Here is a 21,616-nt window from a genome sequence, read left to right as displayed (position 1 = left end):
GTGGGGGTTGTTGGTATTTTTCAATGGATTCAGTCAACTCATTTTAGTTGAGGACTTCTTGATTCGGAGCTGCAACTCTAATTCTGTGCACTCAGGTCTTGCACAGAATTCCAATAATAAAAAAAAGATAAGGATACCTCATGGGTAGCCTTTATCTTACTTCATTAGAATCCTTTATCTAACTTCATATGATTCTGGTCACAATGTGTATCAAAACCCATAAATCCTCATTAATTCATCCAAATCTAGAACAAGCATTGATAATGTCGACAGAAGTGGCTTGCATTTGGAGTCCCAACTAAAACATTAAAGACGTCATCTGCAGTGAAAACATAAAACAATGATTTTCAGGATACAATGCATCTTCGAGATGAGGAATGTAGTGCATGTCGATTCAGTGTACTTTCGAGATGCAAAACATACCCTCACGCTGCATTACAATTCAAGCACTCTTTAGGAAGCAGAATGATAAACTAAACTCCAGTCAACCGCATGAAGTGAGAGAGTAATATTCCTCTGGGCAATAAGCAAAACCTACTCTATGTATATTGTTAAGCACTCTATCAAGCCAGACCCACAAAAAGGAGGTAGTATAAGAGAATAATAAAGCCACAGTGCTTTTAACAGTTTTGATGATTATCAGACCATGGTGCACCTAAATAAATTAGACTAGTACGTTTCAATAGTCTATAAATAATTATCCATAGTCAGTTTTTTGCAACTATCAACGCGTAACACCACAGCTGAGACTCTTCTAAACAGAATATATGCAATTGCTAAGCCCACGGTCATAGTCCCTTTAATTAGAGATAATTCAATAAATAATATCACATGCACTGAAATTTTCTTCACCACATCCTCAACGCTTCTTTTTGTTCTCATTGTACAGGTTTGTTTATGAAATTATACATCTTGAAATAACCACACGATCTGTAGACTGGATCATCCATATTTAAAAAGAATTCCTCAGATGGTAAATAAGTGTCTCAACTCGCACCCGTCCGGTGCGTTACTATTGAGACAAACTTTCCTTAAAGAATCCAAGAATTAATATTATCTACCAACCACCTCGTTATTGCATGAGCATTGCAAAGGAGCCAATTGACTTTATGACTTAGGTCGTATCTGAAAGAGAATATATAATTCTTGGAAATGTCAACGTTCACTGGAGTAGAAACAATCGGACAAACATCTCTCAAGTTAAATCTTTACTACAAGACAATATTTTACAACGCCACTGCACCCACACAAATGGCCATATGCTTGACCTCGTCTCTAAACAAGACAGCACAAAATCTCATATCCGTGTTTTCAAAGCGATTCATATGAGCAGGCTGAAATATCTTCTACAAAAATCCATTTACTTCAAACCCTCTTAAAGTCGAAAATGTCATCCACCAGGATGTTGGCTATTGATAGATTTCGAACTACAAAGGCCAGTGGACTTGCCTTCTTCATTTTATTTGCAAAACTCTTGAATTTTCTTCCTTTCCATCAGAGGCCTCAGACACTGCTTCTTCTCTTTTAAAAAGAGTTAAAAACCTGGTCATTCCCCAGAACGTAACGTTCGTTATGGCCAGCCATCATCTTTTTTCTGGTTCCAGCACCAAGAGACCTAATGGGTGTCATGCATTCTACAAAACCTAGCGTAACCTACAACATAAATGCCATATCGAGGTATATGTGACCTCTTACATTTGCATCTACACCCGCAACAGAGAGCAGCTTAAGACAGCATAGACAAGGGAATTAGAAAGGGTATGTGAAAATGATTAGCGCTCACCGTCTTTACTCACAAAAGGTAATTTCAAGAGCAAAAAACAGGTATGGATGAAATGTTGAAACAGAGTAAGAACAAACAGGCTATAAAAAGCAGGAAGTGAACACATCTTAACTGCTGATGATTTTTTCGTAATGAGGGGCATAATGAAAACACATTCTGGGAAATGGTCACCATCCTTGTGTGAACAACAATGAGGGGTCGATGTCAGAGCACATATGGTAACGGTGAGAAGACGAGAACCACATCCTGGACATCTCTCAATCCAGCTTCCAAAGCAAACACAGCACCAAGACCGCACTCTTCCCTGCCACCGACATCCGCTACCTCATCGTACTGGACCTCTCAGCCCCTTCAGGCCCCACCACAGCCTAATCACGAGACTCCACAAGGGCCCTGGCCTCAATCTACTCCTTTCTTACCAGCTGTACACAGCGAGTCAGACTACACCCGTTTCTCTCAGAACCGACAGAGATAAGATGCGGAGTGCCCCAGGTCTACTCCCTGATCCCCACCTTCTTCAACATCTACATGGCCCCCCTTGAGCCGTCATCAGAAACCACGGACTCAACATCAACTCCTCCACTGACAACAACCAGCTGATCCTCTCCCTCACCAAATAACCCACAGTCACCAGAACCAACTTCCACATAGGGATAAATGTTGTGGCCACCTAGATGAAAGGCAGTTGCCTCAAGCTCAACTCGGACAAGACCGAAATGCTCATCCTAGGACCCGCCCCTTCAGCCTGGGATTACTCCTGGTGGCCCACCACTCTGGGAACCCCTCCCACCCCCACGGACCACGCACACAACCTCGGTATCCTACTGGACTCCTCGCTCACAATGAACCGCCAGATCAACGCTGCATCCTCATCCTGTTTCCAGACGCTACACATGCTCCGATAGACATTAAGATGGATCCCCACAGAATCCAGAAAGACGGTCACCCTCACACTCATCACCAGCATCACTTTACACATCAGCATCACCCAGAAATGGCTCAGGGAACTACAGAACGTCCAAAGTGCAGCAGCCAGCATGGTCCTCGACATACCCCGCGGCAGCCATATCACGCAACACATCCGACAACTCCACTGTCTCCCAGTCAACAAGAGAATCACCTTCAAGCTCCTCACACATGCCTACAAAGCACAACGCAGGACCACCATATCTGAACCACCGCCTCTCATTTCACGTACCCGCCAGACAACTTCGCTCTGCCCAACTTGCCCTGGCCACCATCCCATGGAAGACCAGAACAGGAGGACGAGCCTTCTCCTACCTCAACGCCAAGACCTGGAGCAGCCTGCCCCTCCACCTCAGGCATTCCCCGTCACTGACCCAATTCCGGAAGGATTTCAAGACCTGGCTCTTCGAATGAACCTCCACGCCCAGATGGATCCACAGACCATAAACCCCCCCCCCCCCCCCCCAAAAACACCATCACACCCTCACAGGTGAGTAGACGCGCTTTGCAAACCAGATTGATTGATTGAGAAAGAAACTTACCTTCCTGTTTCTGTTCCAGTCCTCCTGTCACAAATGTCTGCAGAAGTCCATTTTGTTTCAAAACTGAAATCTAGTTAGGGGAAAAACAAATATCAGAGACATGCTGCCACACCAAATAATCTGCATTTGCATGAATCTCCAAGCTAAAAGGAAGGAGGAGGATGAAGGCTTGGACTCAATAGGTGTACAATTTTACATGAAAAGTGAAACGACTGGGGTGAGTGAGTTGGTTATCAGCAGAGAAGAGCTCTATCGCACACACAGAGGGTTTCTTCAATAAAATGAACATAAAAATCTCTGCCAATATGTAGGATTCTGGAACACATTTTAAAATGTTAATGTTTGGTAAATATATTTGTAAAGATAACAAGGCTTTAAGAAGTAGCATTTTTTGAAACATTTCGACTTTTCCAATCAGTGCTTTTTGGACTGATTATGTGGCACATGCATCAAGCTGTTTACTGGTCGCAAACTAGCAGATTCGCAGAATCTGCCCCTTTGCGATCGGTATATAGCCTTTTGGGATGCATCAACCTCAAAGGCATTCACAAAATAGGTAAATCACAATTTTTGTGATTACCTATTTTGCTAATGCAGTTAGGGAATCGCAATTTGCGATTCCCTAAATGCAATGCAATAAGCTTTCTCAGAATGAGACTTTGCATTAAGGAATCGCAAATAACCAACAACTTCAAGTTTATGGTAATTTGCAATTCCTTAGAAAAATGCTGTGAATTGCATTTTTCTACGTGCCATGCGGCGCATACACACGCCCTTAGGGCCTGTGTGTGCGCCATATACTAACAAATACCATTTTTGGGGGTGCATCAGGGTGGCCTTTTGGCCCCCTTGCACCCTTGAATTGCATTCGCAATTTTCAAATACCTATCTGGTAATCGCAAATTGCAAATGCTTTCCCATTCATTCCTATAGATCTCTAGGTCCACAGGAATGAATGGGAAAGCATTCCCTATTAGCGAATCGCAATTTGTGATTCGCTAATATAGAATGTGTGGGAATCGCTATTTTTTCTGCGAAACCTGCATGCATAAGGAATTGCGATTCCTTAATAGTGATTCCTTAATAATCGCTATTAAGGAATCGCAATTCCTTTGCTTGATGCATGTGCCCCTTAGTTCCTAGAAATTCCTTTTCCTAGCCTCTCTCAAAAAGAGAAAGTGGGATGGCCATTCGTTTAAAATGGAGATCAATTTAGATCCTTTTCCACGATTCCCTAATTTCAGAAGTTTTTCACTCTGCAGGATCAGTTAAATAGTTCCTTTTTATGGGACAGACTGAGAAAGGGGTTATGACCTGTAATATTTTCTGAATTCTAGTATAGAGGGCAGTATGTTTATCATTTGAAATCAAATAACTGCCGTCATTAAGAATGACGATTTCCTATAAAATTTCATATATCTATCTATCTATCTATCTATCTATATATATATATATATATATATTGGGCGAGGGTGGGAAGCAACGTGGAGTGGGTGGGAGGATGGTAAAGCGGCACATGAGGAAGAAAGCAATGCAGAGTATGGGGGAGTTAGGTGAGGGAAGAAGCACAAAAGAGCTTCCAGCACACAAGGGGGGCATCAGCGCATGGTGGGTATTGGGACTGCAGGAGGTGGGGTTCAGAAGCACAAGAAGGAGAGAGTTGGGAAATACATACTCTGTATGCAGTGCTAATTCAAAAAGAAAAAAAATAGTTCCCAAAAAGTGAGCAGTGGAAAGATAGAAGCCAGCCAATCAGATAAATGGTAAAAATGCCATGGGACAAACACAAGAAAGATGAGCGGGACAAGGAAAGCCATTGAATACGAAGAAAGCAAATGAGTGGCAATGAAGCCTACCAATGGGCGGATTTTCAAGTCCACAATAGGTCTACAGAGACTATATCACTCTACTGGAAATAGACATTTTATACCAATGTTGGAAGTTTATGGCATGAAAATCCCACTGATTCTATCATATGCCATGGAATACACTCAAATTAAAACATGGCAATCTATAAAAGTAAGGGAGAGAACCATATGCCGAAAATTGGTAAAAGTGTCACCGTCGATACCAGTCCAAGCTCTTCGTCTTGAGCTATCTCCAACGGGAATTTCTGCTCGAGTAATTTCCAATATCATAAGGTGGGGGTAGAACCTTTTACATGCAGCACCAGAAACATTAAGGCATTTGTTAAAACTGGAGACTTTTAGAGACGAGGCGTCTGGGTAGACGTTCAATAGGAATATGTTAAAAGCCTTTGAGGTTTCACAATGCACTGTTGCACTTTTATAGGAGTGGTCTCCAGCGTTCTTGAAACTGTTTTTAAAACATTTGGACCCTAGAATCAGTTATGAAATGGATAAAGATTATTGTATTCAATTTAAGCATTGTAAAGCGTTCGCAGAAAATATAAATTTTAAAACTTACGCTCCCTATTCACGATTTCAGCTTGAGCACGGGGTAAGGTGCTGTATCCTGCTTTTACGTTTGGGTATACTCCCATTAGCAACATACTTATCCAGTTGGGCGGTACAAATAACTAAAGGCATATGTGAATTGTGCAAAGGTGGTAGACCAGATTTGCTTCACGTTTTATTAATCTGTCCTAATGCGAGTATGGTAGAGGCTCGACAACGATATATAACTCCAGTTCAACTAAAGTATAATGCGATCTTAGCTCATGATTTAATTAAGTTGTGTAACTCTCCAGTCAATGAATATGTATGCCATAACTTGTTTAAGTTTTTTAATAGTTTCTTGAAGCTGTTCTAAAGGTAAAGCGCCCAATCTTAACATTTTTATTTTCTATTTTATTGAATGTTGTATAAGTAGACAATGAAACATTATTACTTTTCCATTCTACTGTGCGTCTTAAAAGTGTTACTATTTTAATCATTTTAACTCAATAATAATAATGTTATATCTGTAAATGTTGATCTCAGTTGAGGTCTGAACCAAATAAAATTACTTACTTTAAAAAAAAAAAAAGTTTTTTTGAAACCAGACAGCTGTGCTGTCCGGCATGCTGAACCTAAGAAGGGTAGACAAGTATTAAATGAGACGTTGTCAACAGTTTAAGAGTGAGTGTGTGATATATCACTACTGCGGTCTCCAGTAGGTAGTTATGTTAGGACCGACCTTACACAGACGAAGTGTATTTGTTTTGCTAATAACTTTGGCGCTGTTTGACTAATGTTCCCGAAATTTCCATAACTAGTACAACAATCTTCTCAGCGGCAATCCGAAGTGGGGGTCCAAAAAAAAAAAAAGACCCTCCCCCCCCCACCCCCCCCCCAACATGTCTTACCCATGCAATTTCCCATAGGGATTTTGACCACTACAGCTGAACCGCTAAAAAGAATTACATCAAATGTTGCCAAACACTAGGCCTTGGTCCAGAAAGAGTGCTTTTTGTAGTTTGTTGTAACTGTGTTCAGTAGTTTTGGTTTATTACACCTTTCGGTGCTCAGTGGGCGTGTGCTCATGACTAGTCCAGCTCGTCATGACATGCACCCATGGGGAAGCACTGGCGATCCCCCAACGGGTGTCCGATCTTGCCCCCACAAAGGGGGATGGTAGCTGAAGAGTTTCCTCTGCCACCCCCGACCCCCCCCCATGGGAATCCCATGACGTCAGCGCGCGCTGACATCATCGCGAAGTCCCAGACGCTCTGGAAGCCATTTGCTTCCAGGCGTCGGAGAAACAAGGTAGGTTTCCTTATTCCTGGGGGGGTTTGGAGAATGCATCGAGGGAGAGGAAAGAGATTTTCCTCTCCCCCAATGTCTCTTTGCAGGGCATTTCTGCTGCACAAACGCGTACAGCGTCGCGATCGTGCAGCGGAAATGCCCCCACTAGCAGCAGGGATTTCTTTTCAATGGAACCTACCCCTTGGGTAAGGGTCACTATGTGCTGGGTGACAATGTTGATGCAAGCTATACTAGTTTGTGCCAGCAAATCTCGAGCTCCTTGGATACGGTTGCGCCGTTGCGCAGATCTAGGGATAGACAAAATCGAGCGATGCCGTGGTACTCCAAAGACCTTCTACTGCTGAAGCAGAAATGCAAGCGGGCAGAAAGGGCTTGGAGGAAGTATTACTCAGACACAGCGAAAGTCAGTTTTAAACTAGTATTACAGGAATATAAAACACAGATCAAATGTGCTAAGGCTGCCTATTTGGAGGATACATTGAACCAGGCAACTAATAAGTCGCAGACACTTTTTAAGATTGTCAATGACCTCTCTCATCCGATTGGCGCCACGAATAATATTCCTGCCTCCCAGGCCTTATGTGACTCACTGGCTGCTGCCTTCGAGGACAAGATCGTTACCATCCTGAACGGACTGGCTAGGCCGGGCCATCTTCCCCGGGCCCCCCGGACACGTCATCTAGTCTGGGTATTCCGGAAGACCCATCTATTCGGCCTCTGCTGAGCTGTTTCTCCCTTCCTGACTTTGAGGGGTTCTGTAAATTGGCGCTGACTGTGTCATCGGGTTCTCCGATGGATCCGCTTCCGCATACATTTTGGAAGCTGTTCCAGAAGGACCTCTTCCACCCTTTGTATTCCATCTGTCTTCAGTCCTTTAACACCGCGACTGTCCCGGAGTGCTGGAAATTGGCGGTAGTTTCACCCCTCCTGAAGAAATCCACACTTGACCCCACCTGTTTGTCAAATTACAGGCCCATCTCTCTGCTTCCTTTTCCGGTAAAGATCATGGAAAAGCTGGTTACCCGATCTCTATCTGGATTCCTAGAAGATAACATCAGGTTGGATGTGGCCCAGTTTGGATTCCGGCCAGCGCATGGGACGGAGTCCGCGCTGGTGGTCGTGTTGGACAATCTCCGTTTGCGGGTCGACATGGGTCGGGCAGCCTTTTTAGTGCTGCTCGACATGTCGGCCGCGTTCGACACGGTCAGCCACTCCACCCTCATCAGGAGACTAGAGGAGATCGGGTGAAAGGGCAGGCGAGGGACTGGTTAGTTTCGTATCTTAACAACAGACAGCAGGTGGTGGCACTGCCGCCTTTTAGGTCGGGAGTGCGGAAAGTAGGGCAGGGTGTGCCTCAGGGCTCGGCCATCAGCCCAATATTATTCAATTTGTACCTCCGCCCTCTGATCCAACTGAGAAGGTCCTTTGGTGTCTCAGTGTTTAATTACGCTGACGATACCCAACTGATCTTTTCTTTGGAGGGTAAAGATGCAGTCTCTTTAGAGACATTCCATCGCTGCATGACTGCTACAGCGGACAGGTTGCGTTCCAATTCCCTCCAATTTAACGGTTCGAAAACGGAGGTGCTGTACTGTTCCAATGACCGCGTTCCTCGCCCTCTACCAGATGATTTCTGGCCGTCCTCCTTCTTAGGGGCAGTGTCAGCAGCAGAGTCTGCTCGCAATTTGGGGGTTGTGTTTGGCCCCAACTTGCAATTGGATGCCTTTGCCAACAAAACCGTTGCTATGTGTATGATGCTGCTGCGGATGTTGCGGAAAGTCCTGCCGCTACTCCCAGCACAGGCCAGACCAGAAGTGGTGCGTGGGATCATTTTAAGCAGGCTGGACTACTGCAACGCTCTGCTTCTTGAAGCACCTAAATTGCTGGTTGGTAAATTGCAGCGCGTTCAAAATATGGCAGCCAAACTGGCCCTCTCCCGGCCGCGCACGGCTTCTTCCACCTCTGCGCTGGGCGACTTGCATTGGCTGCCAGTGCATCAACGGATTCTTTTCAAATCCTCTTGCCTGGTTTTTAAAGCCTTGCATGGACGTGGTCCAGTTCTGTTGCAGAACTTGTTTTCCTGGTATTCCACCTCCCAGACCTTACGCTCTTACTCTGCACGCTTGGTGACAGTTCCCAGGTTTCAGAGGGTAAGGATGGGTGGCCGCTCCTTTAGCTTTGCCGCTGCTAAGCTGTGGAATTCTCTCCCGTTTTTATTGAGGAGTCATGGTGAATTCCTAGCCTTTAAGAGAAGCCTGAAGACCTACTTGTTTCCTAGAGCAGCGTAATCTCTGTATGCATGTATTTAGCTATGTTTAGTCAGAGCGCCAGGATACCCTTTGGGTGACAGTCTGCGCTATATAAGTGCACAATACATACATACACATTTATTTGTTCATGTTTTTTGCCCCCCCCCTTTTTCGGCCGTTTTGCCCCCAGGCAGGCAGAAAACGCCTCAAGCCACCAGAGTTTCTTTTTGGGGGCATTTAAATTTAGATGGAAGCGACCCCTTGGGCAAGGGTCGCTTCCAAAGTGGCGCATTTGTTTGTTGATGTTTTTCTGCCCTTCTCCCCCCCCCCAAGGGAAAATTGACCCTTTTTTTGGTTGTTTTGCCCCCAGGGGGGCAAAAAACACCACTAGCCACCAGGGTTTGTTTTGGGGGATTTAAATTTAGATCGAAGCGACCCCTTGGGCAAGGGTCGCTTCCAAAAGGGAGCATTTTTTTCTGTAGGTTTTTCTGCCCCCCCCTGGGGGCAGATCGGCCTGTTTTGGCCTTTCTGCCCCCCGGCCCACTAGGCCCTAGTGATTGTGTTTTGTAGTGTGTGGAAGCGACCCCTTGGGCAAAGTTCGCTTCTAAAGAATTTGTGGATTTTTTTTCTGCCCAACCCCCCAGGTGGCAGTCGGTCCTTTTTTTGTCCTTAGTGTCTCCTGATAGGGGGGGTGGGCAGAAAACCCCAGTAGACACCAGGAATTTTCTTTTATAGGTAATGGAAGCAACCCCTTGACCAAGGGTCACTCTCAGGGGGGTTAAAATACGTTTGTGTATTTTCTGCCCTCCAACAGATCTGCCCCATTATTTTTGGAGGGTAAGGCAGAAAACCCTACTAGGCACCAGGGATCTAATTTTTTTTCCCAAGGGGCGGCAAATATCTGTCAGTTTTCTGCCCCACCTGTGGGATAGAGTGGCTTGGTAGAAAACCTCACCTAATCACCATTTTTCTCAGCCCTATTTGAAGGCCCATTTGGCAGATTGACCATTTGGGTAGCGACATTGTGCGTTGTAATTTTAATTGTATTATTGTTTGCGAAATGTAATAGTATTTTTTTATTTCTTTATTTTATTCTAGTTCAAGGCTTTTGCTCTTTAGACTGTGCCAGGTTGCGGTTTTGTTACTGCTGGTTTTGAAGCTTGTGTAGTTGTGCTTGGTAAGATATTTTTTTTGTGCTATGTACTGTAAATTAGTTTAATTTCTCTACATGAATGTGTTTTTTGCAAATGGTGTAATAATAGCAGTATGTTTGGCTTCTGTGTTTTGAGTGTCAAAATCGTTTTGCATTAGTGTTCGATGTGTACTTTGTTGTCTTATGAGTAATTGTGGTTTTTTTTCCTTTCTAGTGGGATATTGTTGCTTTTTGCTGTGTCTCTGCAGAGTAGGTGCTGGGGAGTGTAGCTATCTTTGGTAAGAGTTATGTTTTTGAGTATATAGACCTTTTGCTAAAGCCACACTTTGTTTACTACTTATTTTGCACAGTGTTAGTTGTTGCTGACTTGTTTGTGCAGTCTCCTTTCTTAGGATTACTGCTCAGCAGGTTGTTGGTATGCTTTTTGAGTCTTCATCTGACCATGGTTTAGAGACTGACTCTGATTCTGAGGCAGAGGTGGGAGGGGAAGATTCAGGCAGTGAGTTTTCTCTCCACATGGAATCATCGTATGATGAAGCTTCTCTCAGTGCGGATGAAGTGCCTGTGTTAGAGGAGGACATTGATGTGCCGATAGTGCGTCAAGAGGCATCTGGGCTGCAGCCTGCAGCTGCAAGGCTTCCCCTTGGTGTAGTGCGGCGGCAAGAGGCATCTGGGGCTGCAAGGCTTCCCGTTGGTGTTGTGCAGCAAGAGGCATCTGGCCTGAAGCCTGCGGCTGCAAGGCTTCCCCTTGGTGTAGTGCGGCAGCAAGAGGCATCTGGGGCTGCAAGGCTTCCCGTTGGTGTTGTACAGCAAGAGGCATGTGGGCTGCAAGGCTTCCGGTTGAAAGTGGTGACCTCTAGGTTGCCCCAGGCATGGTGCAGCCAGCATTGCCAGACTTTACTGGTGTTCCAGGGTGTAGAATGAGTACTGAAAACGTTTTGCCAATAAATTTTTTTCAGTTGCTTATGGAAGATGTGTTTTTGGCAGAGATTGTTGAGCAGACTAATTTGTATGCCGAACAGTTTTTGAGGGACAACAGTGCCAGCCTTAAGCACCGCTCTAGAGCTACCTGGTGGACTGCCACAAATCTGGAAGAGTTGAAGAAGTTCTTGGTTTTTACTTTTATGATGGGTTTGCTAAGGAAGCCATCAATGTCTTCATATTGGTCTACTAGTCCCTTGATGGCAACAGCTATATTTCCGGCAGACATGTTAGGTATTTGCTTCTGCTTCGGATGCTGCATTTGGTCGCTGGGTGGGAGGAAATTTGTGGAGCCACACAGATTTCAGGACTTTCCACCACAGAAATGTGAGAAAAAGTTAATTTTTGGGCGAAATTTGAGGTTTGCAGGGGATTCTGGGTAGGAGAATGATGGGGGACCCACGCAAGCCATACCTTGCTGGACTACCCAGGGTGTCTAGTTTTCAGAAATGTGTATGTTAGGTAGGTTTCCCTATATCTCCGCCGAGCCCCAGGCCAAAAACTCATGGGACCCCCTGGTTGGTTTGTGATAGGTAATTTTGATGTCGCCTCAATAGGTTTTGGGCCCTTGCCTGTCACTGGTCCTTGACCCACCCACGCAAGTGAGTTACCATTTTTATCGGGAGACCTGGGAGAACGCTGGGTGGGAGGAAATGTGTGGATCCGTGCAGATTCCAGAACTTTCCACCACAGAAATGTGGGGAAAATGTGTTTTTGTTGACAATTTCTTAGGTTTGCAAGGATTCTGGGTAACAGAACCTGGTGAGAGGCAGTCAAGTCACCCCATCCGGGATTCCCCTGAGTGTCTAGTCCTCAAAAATGTATAGGTGTGCTAGGTTTCCCTAGGTGCCGGCAGAGCTAGGGTTAAAAAAACTATAGCTAGGCACTTTGCAAAAAAAAGGGTCATTTTTAGGTCTCGCTAGACGAAAGCAAAAGCGAAGCTTTTGCTGTCTATACGAGACAACTAATGTAATCACTTTCGGGGGAATGTAGACAGCAGACTGTCACGAGCTTCTCCTGCCGGAGATTGGACCTCGTGTGCGCGCACGCCCAGCCGGCGCCGTGCACATCCCCTGCCTCTGATTCTCACCTAAACACGCAGTCAGGCACACACGCAGGCAGGCACCCACACAGACGCAGGCACATACAATCACACACGCACATGCCCCCCCCACACACAGCCACGCACGCACACCTACCACTCACGGGCGCGCACACACACAGATACAACCCCCCCCCTCCCACTCACCGTGCTCTTTCTGCCTTGTTTTAAATTGTGCTTGAATACTGTTCTGAAGCTTTGCAGAACTGCAGGAAATCGAGCATTGTTCCGACCCCCCTGTAACACTGACGAAGCCCCCGGGCTCCCCTAACGCTGCGCCTCCTGTACAGTTAGAGCTGCGCGCGCTCTGCATCCAGCGGGAGCCCGCCCAGCCTTCAGCAGTTCTTGCAGTCACGCGCCCTCTACACAGATACAACCCCCCCCTACCTCCCACTCACCGTGCTCTTTCTGCCTCGTTTTAAATTGTGCTTGAATACAGGAAATCGAGCATTGTTCCGACACCCCTGTAACACTGACGAAGCTCCCGGGCTCCCCTAACGCTGCGCCTGCGCCTCCTGTACAGTTAGAGCTGCGCGTGCTCTGCATCCAGCGGGAGCCCGCCCAGCCTTCAGCAGTTCTTGCAGTCACGCGCCCTCTAGTGGCCCGGTGTGGTAGAAGAGCTCGCGCGCGGCTGACGTCAACGGCGCGGCCGCCTGAGCTTGGAGGCTGCTGGAGCGCGAGACGAGCGCGCGGGGAAAGAGTTGCTGGCGGAGCAAGGAGTTGTGCGGGGGGGCACGCGGGCAGCCGGAAGGGAGCCGGAGCATCGGGAGGACGCGCGGCTGGAACAACGGGGTGCAGGGGCGACTCCCGCCGCCGCCAGTCCGGCGGCAGCCATGGCGCGGGCGCTCGCTGCGATCCTCGGGACTTGTGACTGCGGGAAGGCGAGACTTACACAGGTAAGGAGAGCTGCGGATGGGACAGATCTGGGTGCTGGGGGGCGGGCAGCCCCCTTGTTGTGATTTTGCTTGATGCTCTGTTGCAGCAGAGAACCGGTGACATGGGACGTCGTCTACTTCTGTACTGCCAACAGTGCCCCTGCAGTGCTAACTGTGCCTCTGCCAAGCTAAGGGGTGCACGGGCACAGGATGCATCTGTAGTTTAAGGGTGAAAGTGTTCATGTAGAGGCCCGTGGCGTGGGTGAGCCCTTCCCTATCAGTGCATGCAACAGTGTGCGTAGTTGGCAAACTCCTCACCTGTGACTCGGGAGCTCTCTGGCAGCAGGCGCCCTGGCACGGCACATGGTATCAGCAGCAACTTCAGGGTGGCGCCCAAGGCTGCCCCTTTCCTCGCCCGAAACTGCCCCCTGGTCTGTCATAGGATTTCTATGCTTCCATTCCTGTGCCCTTTCAGCTTTTGTTGCAACTCCTGATGCTACCCTCTTCCCTATACCATGAGGGTGCCCTCGCCACCATGCTGTATCACTCCCGTTGTATGTGCCCTCATGCCCAATGTGGCTGCCCTCCTTCCTTCTCGGTCGGCTCGCCGCAGTTGCCCTGTCCTGTGCATCTGACCTCAGGTCTGTCTCCTGTGGGCATATCTGCGGTGTATTTACCCGAGATCTGCCCTTTCAGTTGTCCTATTCTCTGCTCCTCTTCATAGCTTAGGATCTGTGTATTTTTTAGGTCAGGCGGTGGGGGCACCAAAGTCTGCACGGTTCGCACGGGGTGCACCCCCTGCTCGGAGCCGATGTGCACTTTAAATGGGCAGGTACAGTTGGATACAGAGTTTCTGCACTTTACTTATGAAGGGGGAGCACCTGCCCTTCTCAGCAGAGATGCAGGGGAATATTACCGTCACTTCGCAGTATCCCGCGGGTATTCTGGGACAGTGAGTACCTAAACTTCTGTATTTCCATTTCAAATACTGGAACAGGAGCACACCCAAACCTAATGTCAAATCTGCTCCAAGCCCACTGACAGTCACTCCTTCTCGGGCAGTCTCCAGGGAATCTTGGCAAAGCTCGCCCGCGCCCTCCGCACCTCCTGTGAACTTCCAGTGCTGGTCGCTGAACAGACACTGCCTGATAAACATACTTCCCATGGCGGGTCGACTGGGTGGGACACGCCTTATGCCAGTCTCCTCAGCGGGGGATCGTCAGTAAACATTAAAGAAGAACGGGGGGAGGGGGGGGCGCGATTCGCTCCAAACACATCTCTTTCCAGAGATGGTGCGGTGCCCTGCAGTTTCAAAGTTTGGAGCCAGGGCACCAGCCGCCGAATCCTGGCGCTCCCCCCCCTTCACCTAAAGTGTCTGACACTGGGCAAATCTCTGTAATTTCCAGTTCCACGCTTCCTTATCAACGTGAGGGCTGGGAGCACTTACGCTGAAGTCTGACGAGCCTTGCTGAAATTAAATCAAGTTCACACTTAACTCTACGCCTAGCCGCAAATTGACCCCAAACTCTACTAAGCTCGGTTTCCGTTGCTGAATAGCATCTTAGCAGGGGCGTCTGTCAGTCATGGTGGTTCTCCCCTTGGGGCAGGCTACGTGCCACCTAAATTTGTAATCTGTAAATATGTAACTCTCACCTCGAATAACCGTAGTAGCCATAAATGTGGTTCCTTACTACCTTGTTACTTTAAACCTTCTCATGTAGCACTCCTCGCTCCAATCTAGAGCGCTCTGATGCCTCTGGTAGTGCAGGCACTATATAAAATCGCATACATAAATAAGTAATATTGACTAGTGCGTGTTCTTGGAATTGTCCCAGTTGACTTGCTATGACTAATAAAGTACATTTGAATTACATTTTGCTGAGGCCCTGTAATCCACCCTCCCCCCGGAGTGTTCTTTGGGGCTCGTTAAAAGCACACACTTGAAGCGAGCACCAGGCACACACACCACCAGCCGTCAGTGCACGCTTTAGCCAGGCACATACCACCAGCTGTCAGTGCACACTTCCACCAGGCACACACACCACCAGCCATCAGTGCACCATTTCTACAGGCACACACACCACCAGCCATCAGTGCACACATCAATTGTTAACGCATCCACAATTAACTATTGTAGAAATCGCAGTATGGCACACTTTACTTTCCACGCAACCACTGCATCACTCAGCGCAACCACAGCATCACTCAGCACCACCACAGCATCACTGGTTCAAATATGTTCTCTCAATGTTTCAAGCTTTATTACAAATGTCACAAAAAGATGTTAATATTTCACTTCTGTTCTTGGATTTTCGTCACAATAAAATACACTGAACATAATGTTCACAAAAGTTATTTACAAAAGTTTAAGCTATTGCCATTATAAATTAGAATCACTTTTAAGTATTAATTATTAAAAAGAAATAAAAGCCATTGTTATTTGTAATACCAACACATGTAAGTCACGTAAATACAAAACATGTTGCATTACCAATGCTATAGGTGTCACATTTGTGAAAGTTATAACTATTGGCATTGTAAATGACAAAGCTATTAATTACGTTATTTTTAAAAAAAAACACATACATAAAAAATTTGTCATTTACCATACCAATAGCTCAAACTTTACTAATGCGATACCTATTGCATTGCAAATGCTTGTTCATTGTGAAAATGTGGTGTGTTCACGTTGGGTTTTGAGCCATTTCCTGTCGTGAGCACTATGCCTACCCACACAAGTAAGGTTAAAGAAAAAAGATTTACATACATCTAGGGACGTGGAACCTCCACAGATCCGACAGAAGTCATGCTGAGATCAGATTCTCTACCAGCAGTTTAACCAGGAAGTGGTGTCAGCCATCTTGGGAATCAGACTCTGCCTTGTCCCACGAAAAAAAGTTTTTTAAAAATTCAAGGGGGCAGGGTAGGAACACCCTTACCATCTAGGCCAGGTGGTGGGGTTCCACCGGGGTGCGTCAAAAAGTTGTATTTTTTTTATTTGACAGCGAAATCCATTGTAAAATAATAATTTCAAAACAGGACAAGCGCCTCAGTTTTTTTCAACCACTCAAATTACTTTCATATTTTGACTATACTAATTCACCACTAACCCTTTATGGGTTCAGAAGTAGCGTGCTACTCACCGAAAAAAGCACTTCAACACCCCGCTAGGGGTAGCAAGCAATATAGAATTGCAAACCTTTTCCCTCTTCTATCCTTCCACTATCCTTCTCATTATAAATAACTGGCTAACATATCCACCAATCAAAACTACTTTCATATTTTCACTATACTAATTCACCACTAATCCTTTATGGGTTCCGGAGTAGCGTGCTACTAACCGAAAAATAGCTTTGACACCTCGGCAGGGGTAGTAAGCACTATATAAATGCAATCACAATACAATACTAACATGCTTTTCCAGTGCTGGATTTTGTGCCCGCTCAAGCGTAATTAAACTGCTCTGTTTTACATCCGACTACCGGTACTACTTTGGATTTAGTGGTCAGGAGTGGTATTATCCAGGGCGCAGGGGTACGCTTTCCACAACCCCCTACCCCAGGGCCGGCTCCTGCTGAGTTCCGGGGTGCTCACCCCAAGGGCATAGCGGTTTCTGCGCTCGCACAGGAGCGTGGCAGGGAAAACTGTATTTGCTCTCGCTTGGCGGGAGCCATTTTAAAGCTCCGTCAAGGCAAACACTAAGGCAGAGGTCTTAAAACTTTTGAATGGCGAGACCCCCCTGTCAACATGTTGAGGCGTAAGGACCCCCTCCTGACAAAAATTTCTAAATCTGTAGGCTGGGCTACTGGAATTATGAGGCAGTTGAGGACCAAATTAAGCGACAGGCTTGACTAAATTGTGTGGGAAGAAAATGTAAATTATGTTATGTGATGCCGCGTATTTTGGATTAGCATTGCTTCATTATTTTGAAATTAATTTATTACACACAGTAACACTGAGGAAAGATTTGACCCCATCAGTACTTGTTTATATCCAAAATACAACAATTAACGTCAGAAAGATTTCTAGTCAACCTTGGTGAAGGGCCTTCCACTCCGCAGGAATACGTGCTGCCACATTAGAAGCTCACCTGGCCCTGGCCGGGAGCAGCAGGGGTCCCTTAACACCCTGGCGGTCTTGTGCAGAGTTAAGTAATTTACCCATGCCGCTTTCCTCTCACCCCCTCCCTTCCATCCCATCCCTCTCTCCTCTCCCAACCTCGGACCCCTCTCTCAATTTGCAGGCCATTTTCATTCACCCCTTTTTACAACTTGTGAACTCTCCCCATTCAACCTCTCACTTCACCTTTAATCACCTCTTTCCATTCTTTCTTTTCACTGCCCTTATCTCTAACAGTCTCGCTCGCATTTATCTCATGGCCTCTCTGGCCCCGCCACTTCCCGTGCCTTTCAGCACTTCTCATTCACCTCATCTCTCCATTCAACTTTTTGTCTATTTGTATCTTACACCTCTCCAGTCCCCCCATTCATCTTTCACATCTCCCCTTTGTTCTAACAGAAGCCCTCACCTTTGGCTCACACTCACTTCTTGCGTGTCCACACTTCTCTTCTGCAATTTACATTTCTCCTCATCCCTGACCTCTTCAATCAAATTCTCTCACTCCCTTGCTGTCCTCTCTCATCATCTCATCACCAAGCATACGGGTCGGACCTGTATGCTCCTCTCAGCCTGTGCCACTCTGCTTATTGTTCCCTAATTCAAGGAGGCATGAGTTGTCTGTTTCGCTGTTTTGGTGCAGGCCGCGCAGTTTTAGGACTTGCACCCTCCTTCGCTTCACTCCACCAAGAATCTAGTGTCCTTTAGGGAGATATAAAAACCTCTCTCTATGCTCTGTAGGTTACCCCATTTGGCTGGTTCTCCTTCTCCTTGTTTCTCATTTGCCTTCAGGCAGCAAATGGTTATTAGCCCCAGGACATCTTTTGGTAACAGTAGCGCACTACAGAAGCAAAGAAGCCACTAGGCCAGAACTTCGAGGAGGAGGGTGGGGAGGGGGGGGCTAACACTCCCAGCCAGGGCTGGCCCTAACACTGGCTGCACATGGTGCTAAAGTATTTTTGGGTGCCCCACCCCCGTTTCCTCCTCCTCCATGAATTCCCGCACTACCACTCACCAACAATGCACCTCCTCTCTCTATAGCACCTTTCTGACAAACATTCAATTTTTTTTATAGCGCTACTCATAGTTCACTCTCACTCATTTCTGTGATCTGCATGGAACATATTCTTTGTAGCAGACACATTAACCCTCTGCACTGTGTGGGTGACAAGAGTGCCCATGTGAGTGATGCAACAGTGTGAGAGTAGGGTGAGAGGTGTGACTGCAGGGTGAGTAAGGTGGCCATACGAATTTGGGTGCGGGTGCAAGTTCAGAATAGGACGAATGAATGTAGGATTACTGTTGGGCTTGTTTGAGTGAGTTATATATCAGCAGTGAGGGAGACAGGTGAGTGAAGTGTCACTTGAGTGCAGAATGAGTAGTGTGCTTGTGTGACTGCAGGGTGAGGTATAGGATGAACAGCGCAAGTGCATTGGGAGTGCCGAGTAATCACTGTGAGTGCAGGGTGAGCAGGTGAATGGTGTGAGTGCATGGTGATCCGTGTGAGTGCATTGTGATCGCTATGAGTGCAGGGTGAGCGTGAAAGTGAAGGGCGAGAATGAGGAGTGAGTTGTCTGAATGCAGGGTGCATTCCCAGACACTTGAAGTAACTCAGCATGTTATTGACGGTGGCATGGGGTTTAAGATCTAAGTTAAACTATTGCTTTTATGGCTTTAATCGGGGATCGAGGGTGGAGGAAATAAATAATGGCTGATGCTGCAACCAACTTCCAATCCTATGGTTAGGGTTGCCAGCAGATTATTTTGATGACCCAGTTGGAACAAAAATAAGCAGACACCTAAAGCTGTATTTTAAGCACTTATATGTGCGTACTTCGAACAGCAAATATAAATAGAAAACACTTTTAATTGTGTTCTAGGGCGGCCTGAACAAAGACAGAAAAGTCACATAATGAATGAATACATACTTTTTTATTTATAAATCTATTTAGTGTCAAGAGAAGGTCTCTGCATGCTCTTTAAACAACACACACAGGCATTTTACTTTTGGCAACCCTACTTTATATTCCTTTTCATGAAATGCATTCTCACTCTACGGCAGTAAATGTGAAATACAAATGTAAGGAATAGGCAGAGTAGGACCCAGGGGGTACTGGAATCAGGAAAAAACACTAAGCCTCTGTAACCAGTTTACAAAGGCATGTCAATATGTTAATAGCCTTTAAAGACCTGTGAAAAACTCTGACGGGTGTGCTGGAGATAAGACTCCAGACACTGCCCAGCTGAGGCCCCATCAGCTCGAGTTACACTGCAGAGCCCGGGCTGAGACGCAGGACGGGGGAAGCGGGGGGCTGAAACCCTTGGGCCTGAGCAGAAGTGTCAGTGGGAATGCGCGACCCCCTTTGCATCTCTCCACGGCCCCCCTGGGGTCGCGCCCCACAGTTTGAAGACCCCTGCACTAAGGCGTCAATTATGAATCTAGCAATCCACAGACCGCCAGACTTGCAGGGGGTGTGGCAGTGGCAGTCTCCCAACAGCCCGATTACGAGTCGGGCTGTTCAATCGCCATGGGACCGCCGTTCCCTGGTGGCGCGGTGGGATCGCCGTGGTCCCGCCAAGCATATTACGAGTTTCCTCTCCACCAAAGTTTGCATTGAGGTTCTTACTCCATGTAAAACCTGGCAGAGAGGAAACCAAGGGGGCGCAACAGGGCCCCCTGGTGCATAGACACCAGTTCCTGCATGGCATGCACTTTTCAGTCCATGCATGCAGGCCTGTTTTTGAAGTTCCTACAGCGGTGCCTGTTTTTAAAGGCACCGCTGTGCGAACGCCCCCAAAAAAAGCCAGCCAGACACCAGTTAAACTCATAATCTGGTGGACAGCCTCACAACGGGTTGGTGGTGGTGCTGCACCAGGTCCACATCGCAAAACTCATAATCTGGACGAAAATCCACTGCCAACTGGCAGGAGCTTTAAAAAAATTATGTGATGTCACTGACCAGGTCATGAGTAATGAAAAATGTGAGGTCATAAGCAGTGCATTGCAGGGGCATAAGGGATAGTTAGCTCAGGTAACTATAGCTGCTTAATTTCACTGGTTTTGTACGAGTGAAATCTGAGTTAAACTATAACGTCCCTGTAACCTCAGTTTTTTTGTGAATATCTAAGGTTTATAAAATTCTATTTCCTAAGTATAACGTCCCTGAAACCTTTGGTGTATTAAGTGAACTTCTATGTTTTTTTTTAAATACTAGTCACGTTTGCAGAGTGGTAGAGAAAGGGGCCGGGGCCTCCTACTAGCTCTCAGGAGTACCGCAGTAAGGGACTTACTGGAGTTAATAAGAGAGCTTCTTGGTCCCATGGTCCATCAGCATACAAGAGAACTTCATCCCCCAACAGCAGTGTGCGAGGAGGTGCTTTTGAGAGTAATGGAGAAAGGGTGTGTGGCCTCAAAAGACCTCCCAGCAATCCAGCTGTGTCGAACTTACTTGAAGTTAACAGCAGGAGTAGTTGTATGCCCCAGGACACTCAAGTGCCATGGGGACTTCATCCCCCAACTGGCAGTGCGCCACGAGGCACGTTTGCAGAGTGGCTCAATAAGGGGGCGTGGCCAACAACCTCTCAGAAATCCAGCTATGTGGGACTTACTGGAGGTAACAGGAGGGGTCGTTGGCCACCAATAACCCTCTGGAGTCAATTGGACTTCATTCCCCAACTAGCAGTGCACCAGGAGGTGCAATTGCAGAATGCTGGTAAAAGTGGGTGTGGCCTCTGGTGACTTGCAGCAGGCTTTTTTTTTTTTTAAATGTGCCCTTTATTAGGGGAGGGTGGCTGCATGGCCCAGGGACCCCATCACCCAGGGCCCAACCTTTTTCACATTTTTTTGTTTTAAGTGAGGGGGATTTTGGGCCCCATGGCCTGGCCTTTCTGAAATGGTGAATGGGGGGGCTTCTAGCAAGTTAGAGCATTGTTTATGCTCTTTCTTGCTAGATTCTCATTATTATTATTATTATTATTATTGTGTATTTTGTATAGCGCGCAGCTACCCCAACGGGGTGTCCCGGCGCTTCTGAGTGAAAGCAGAGTGATAGTCCTGGGGGGGGTTAACAAAAGAGGAAAGTTTTTAGTGCCTTACGGAAGGGTAATTCTTCCTGGATCATCCTAATTGCGATCGGGAGTTT

The 21,616-nt window shown here is 46.7% G+C and overlaps 1 protein-coding gene across 2 annotated transcripts in view; it reads right to left on the bottom strand.

The window, feature by feature from the left end:
• Positions 1-21,616, bottom strand: part of ELMOD3 (ELMO domain containing 3) — a 213,786-nt gene that overhangs the window by 152,381 nt on the left and 39,789 nt on the right. For both annotated transcript variants that reach the window (XM_078666748.1, XM_078666747.1), the window contains exon 4: positions 3,292-3,361. In XM_078666748.1, the coding sequence (XP_078522874.1) occupies positions 3,292-3,361 (70 nt within the window). The remainder of the gene's footprint in view (positions 1-3,291; positions 3,362-21,616) is intronic.

The sequence above is a fragment of the Lissotriton helveticus genome, chromosome 11 (genome assembly GCF_964261635.1).
Source record: "Lissotriton helveticus chromosome 11, aLisHel1.1, whole genome shotgun sequence".
Taxonomy (NCBI): Eukaryota; Metazoa; Chordata; class Amphibia; order Caudata; family Salamandridae; genus Lissotriton; species Lissotriton helveticus.
The sequence above is the reverse complement of the archived record's forward strand: the minus strand, read 5'-3'. Positions and strand labels throughout refer to the sequence as shown.